The 5,215-nt window shown below is 33.1% G+C and overlaps 1 protein-coding gene across 1 annotated transcript; it reads right to left on the bottom strand.

Annotated features, from left to right (window-relative positions):
* Window positions 1-2,785: 2,785 nt before the first annotated feature.
* LOC145621251 (expansin-like A1) lies at window positions 2,786-4,411 on the bottom strand. Its single transcript, XM_081675991.1, has 5 exons — window positions 4,283-4,411; window positions 4,079-4,188; window positions 3,739-3,923; window positions 3,220-3,352; window positions 2,786-3,111 (listed from the first exon to the last, which is right to left on the bottom strand). The coding sequence occupies exons 1-5, from the start codon at window positions 4,398-4,400 to the stop codon at window positions 2,869-2,871; spliced, it is 789 nt and encodes a 262-aa protein (XP_081532117.1). The 5' UTR covers window positions 4,401-4,411; the 3' UTR covers window positions 2,786-2,868.
* Window positions 4,412-5,215: the final 804 nt, after the last annotated feature.

Genomic DNA, 5,215 nt, shown 5'->3' with positions numbered 1-5,215 from the left:
CCAAATGCACAAAGCGCGGGAAAATCAACTTAGCAATTGCTTAAAAGCAAGATGAATTGATTTAAACTACTCCTTATCTACTACTCGTAACTTACAATTGTATACGTTTTAAAATAATTACAGCACGGGAGGAACATAATCCTAATATTCGATCTTGCTTGATAGAGATGGTGGAGAAGGTCACAAATTCGAATCCCACCATACATATACTTGTAAGTAAAAATTTGATATTTTTAAAATCCAAGAATAGATATTTCTCTCAAATACAAAGTAGCTCTAGGTTGTCATCCTAATGGGTAATTGAACATTTTATGATTGAAAATAATATAGCCAAACACTTCTTTTAGCCTTCTACATAGAATCATTAGTAACCAAAGTATGGCACGGCAATTTTGGAAAAAATCCCTTAGCTTCATTAATTAGCATTGATCAAAATGATCACCTAAGCTACGAGTTGGGTGGCAATAACTACATACTTGTATGTGGCTACACCAACACGTGACTTTGCCCAAATTTGATGAGTCTTTTTTAATATGCTTGTCTTTAAAAGAGTTTAATCCATAATATCCGTATCAGCTAGTGTCGACGAATATATGATGATGAGGGAAGGCTTAATAAATGAATAAGATAAATTATCAACTATTATGGTAATTATTTATTTGACATGAAAAATATTATGAGGACTCCATAATTTTCTACTGCCTCCGTCTCAAAAAGAACGATCCATTTGGCCAAAACTTTGTCCCAAAAAGAATGACCCATTTGCATTAAAACACCTAGTAATTTGCAACAATATTTGTGCAAAATTAGCTTCCCCATATAAAAATTTTATTTTCCATGTTATTTTATTACTTTCTCTCTCTATTTTTTACAAACCCCACGTAAATTTATCTTTTCAATATATTTTTACTTAACTTTCTTAATACCCGCATAATCAACCCAAATAGGTCGTTCGACGGAGGGAGTACTATGTATATTGTACGGATCATTTAAAATGAAACCAAGACAATATTGCATTATTTTTGTGCTTCTTTGGTCTATAAATGAATTAAGTTTCTACATAAATTTCTATTTTATGCGAATTTAATTCCCACATGAAATGTTTAATAATGGTACAATGATAGAAATGAAGCTCATTACATCCGGATTCTATGGGATCTCATCTTTTAATTCACATAATTTTATATGATTGATTAGAACACCATTTAATTAAGAATGTCCACAACTTGACAAGGATCAAAGAAAAAGAAATGAAGAAAGAAAGTCAAATGAGTAAAATAAGTTTCATAGATTGAAAGACATGCTATATCAGATAACAACTACTACAGAGTATAGTACTACATGAAAGTATGAAACCGAGCCACCCTAGCTTGTGCCTTGGGCTTTTTACCTACAATATTACGAGCTTCAGTAACAAATTTATTGGATAAAAAAAAAAAAAAAAAAAAAAAACATATACACACACAACAACACTACTCAGAGGAGATCAACGTAGCACGCCCGAATTGTTTCCATGGTCTACAAGGAGTGCAACCGTCTAAAGCGACATTATCGATTTGTACACTAGTGTTGTATATGACACCAGGACTCCAGTTCGCCGGTAAGCCTTCGTTAACATAGAAAAATTGTGCATCAAAGCCGGAATTGATGATAAATCTAAGCATCAACTTCCCGCTTGGAGCGTTGTTTGTGTCAAAGACTGCTCCATAATTTCGGCTAAAGTAAACCCAGTTACTTGGACGATCAACCTATATGCAACAATAGAAAAGAAAGTAGCTTTTGATAAAACACATTGTTTACATGCAGCAGAAGCAGAGGAGAAGAAGAAGATGATGAAACAGAGTATAATAGCCATTTTCATGGAGATTTGTTTGAGATATTGAAATTGGGATGATGATGATTTCTATATATAGAAAGAAAATACGAAAAGTATTGTTTATTTTACTAAAATCAGTGTACTTTTTTTAGTGGGGAGGAGACAAAGCAATTTCGCAAAGCGCGGGAAAATTAATTAACTAACCAATTGCTTAAAGCATGGTTATATTTTACAATATAAATCAATGATTAGTCTGCATTTTCTTTTATTAATACCGATCCTTAAAAAATATCATATTATACTTCCTCCCATATCACAATTGATCTTGGAGTTTTAATAATTTTTGATGTATATATAGTTTTAATCATCAATACGGTGTACTCTCTTTGTTCCCAAATAAAAGTCACATTTACTTTTTGCATGAAGTTTCAAGAAAGTAAATATATGTAGTCATGTAGAGTAATACTCTGTAAGGTTTAATGGTTATTTATCTGTAGTTAATTCGACATCAAGCTAATTTCTAATTCTTGCTCGATATTTTGAGGCAAATCTTGGTACAAGAAGTTTGGGCAATTAAAAGAGTCGATATGTGCTGTATACTTGTATACTCTTGAATCTTGATGAAAAAATATGGTTTAGGCACGATCAATCCATGTGACCTCTTAGCCCCATGCTAGTTGGCTTATTTGTCACACTTTTGATCGAACTATTGTTAGTTTAAAAAAGAATACTCCCTCCATCAAAAATTAGTGATCAAGCTGAATTTGAAGAGAACATGCCCTTAGATGGATCGACAATTTGACAAGTGCCGTATATAAAACATTGTGAAATAAGAAAAGAAATTAAACTCAAAAGAGTACAATAAGTTTTATGATAGATTGATAAACATACAAAATCAGATAACTAAGCTATTACATGAAAGTATGAAACCGAACCAGCCTAGCTTAGCGCCTTAGCTTGTGCCTTGGGTTTATTTTTTGCTACAATTATGAGCTATGCTAACACACTTATTACACTACTCCAAGGAGATCGATCAAAGCAGCGTGCATGATCTATTTCCAGGTTGTACAAGGAGCGCAACCAGTTAAGGCAACATTGTTAATTTGCACACTAGTGTTGTATATGACACCAGGCCTCCAGTTCGCCGGCAAGGCTTCATTAACATAAACAAATTGTGCATCAAAACCGGAGTTGATGATGAATCTAAGCATCAGCTTCCCGCTTGGAGCGTTGTTTGTGTCAAAGACTGCCCCGTAATTTCGGCTCAGGGAAACCCAATTACTTGGCTGATCAACCTATATGCAAAATATAGACAAAACAGTAGATAAATGAGTTTAATTAGACTACATTCTAGGCAAGTCAAGGTTCTATTAGAACATGTAACACTTTAATTTGTTACTTACCGAGGCAACGTCGCCACCTAAGATTGAGGTTTGACCTCCTTGGTAGAGGACTTTGACAGCCAAAAAGTTGGGAAATTTGCTGAACTTTTCCACTTGGATAGCTATGTTTTTACCTTTGTAAACACAGGGTACCCTGTTGCATAATGATCAATATCATTAGTGTGTGTATATTACTACAAGAAAAAAAAAAAAAAAGCCACAAATCATGTAAATCTATCGAGAGCCATATTTTAATACTACCTCCGTTAACATTTACTTGCCACTTTGGGATATTATTTGAGAGACATAAAATATTTCAAAGTTGCAACTAAATGTTAACGGAGGTAGTACAACTAATAAAGTTTGTGAGAGGCAAAATGTGGTACATAGTACATACTCCGAATAAACAAATTTTAGTTGGACTTGGGTACATGTGCTACTGACTATATATGGACTGATGAAAGTATAGTATACTAATTAAATTGATACTGATGAATAATGCGGCAGAAGTTTCAATCAATCTTAAGTAACGATTAATACCTTTTATATTCGACATCTGCGATCCCAACACGTAAGAGTTGTTTGTCTTTGCCGGGCAAGGCCATAGCCCTAAAAGCTCTGTTGCTCAGCACAAAATCGGTGGTGTTGCTCGTATCAGTGTGAACATCAGTCACAACTATCGTTGTGCCCTTGGTAGTGCAAATAGCACTGTTCTTGCATCTCATCTGCTCAACACGTACAACACCTCATTCAATATAGTACTCACTGGTAACATCACTGATCAATATAGCTCTATCCGTCCAGATTTAGTTGTCACATTTCTAGTTTAAAATAATTAGCGAACAAAAGATAGATCATTTAGCGAAATAGATAAGCATACCTGAAAGCAAGCACCACAATTTTCACCTTTGGAGTAAATAGAAGGAAGAGCAGCAGCAACATGTCCACCATAGTAGTCCAAAGCTATGGAACCATACCCACATGCTCCAGCTGCATTATTTCAACAAATTAAAAACTACCCTTTTCGTTTTTTGACAAATCAACATTTGGGTTGTTGTTAATTAAACCAAAAACAAAAGATTACCTGAAAGACCATTATTGCTAGAAAAGAAAGAAGCTTTTGATAAGACACATTGATTACAAGCAGCAGAAGCAGATGAGAAGAAGAGGAAGATGAAACAGAGTAAATTACCCATTTTCATACTTTGTGATATACTGATATTGAAAACAGAGTAATGCTTTCTATTTATATAGAAAGAAAATATAGGTGAAGTATTGTTTATACTTTATTTTATTTACTCATATAAGTGGTACGGACTACTTTCTTTAGTGAGGAGGAGACAACGCAATTTCGCAAAACGTGGGATAATTAATTAACAAATCAATTGCTTAAAACATGATTAATTGATTAAAATACAAGAAATATTCATTTCATTATGGTTGGAATAAGAAATGTTCAAATTGTAGTAGTCAACATTTCACTAATCTCATCATCTCACCATACATACAACAAATCACCAATGCAAGAATTTGGGTATTATTGATTGAAAATGTCTTTTAATCTTTTATTGAGAAGATGAATATTAAAGATAATATTGTAAGTCTTCTTGCAGAGAGTATATTATTCAGAAAGGATTGTATTTTTTATTAATTACCATTGATCACCGACGAAAGGGCATAGCAGCTACACGTGACTTTGTCTCAAATTGAGCAATCTATAAAATATAAATATAGTTATTCTAAATTGATCAAGCCATTAATTAAGGTACGGTGTTATCCATATATTTATAGTTTGATTTTAGTTATTACTGCAATTGTATATCAATCAGAATAACAATATTCCTATATATCCATCTTATATTACTTAACATCAATTATTTAATTACCAATGGTTATATTGTAGCCCATTTGAGAGTGTTCCACATTGGATAAAGAAGAGAGTTAGTTTCACTTTATAAGGTAGAGAAGTAATTCCTACTATTGCTAATTGGTTTTAGTATGGAAGCTCTTAAGCCTT

Source organism: Chenopodium album, chromosome 27, assembly GCF_948465745.1.
Source record: "Chenopodium album chromosome 27, dcCheAlbu1.1, whole genome shotgun sequence".
Classification (NCBI taxonomy): domain Eukaryota; kingdom Viridiplantae; phylum Streptophyta; class Magnoliopsida; order Caryophyllales; family Amaranthaceae; genus Chenopodium; species Chenopodium album.
The sequence above is the reverse complement of the archived record's forward strand: the minus strand, read 5'-3'. Positions and strand labels throughout refer to the sequence as shown.

Excerpts from the sequence above, each read along its gene's own strand:
- LOC145621251 (XM_081675991.1), bottom strand. The coding sequence starts at position 4,400 with ATGAAAATGGGTAATTTACTCTGTTTCATCTTCCTCTTCTTCTCATCT. Across the intron at positions 3,924-4,078 it reads ATTGTGGTGCTTGCTTTCAG|ATGAGATGCAAGAACAGTGC; the intron begins GTATGCTTATCT and ends CGTGTTGAGCAG. Across the intron at positions 3,112-3,219 it reads TAGGTGGCGACGTTGCCTCG|GTTGATCAGCCAAGTAATTG; the intron begins GTAAGTAACAAA and ends TTTTGCATATAG.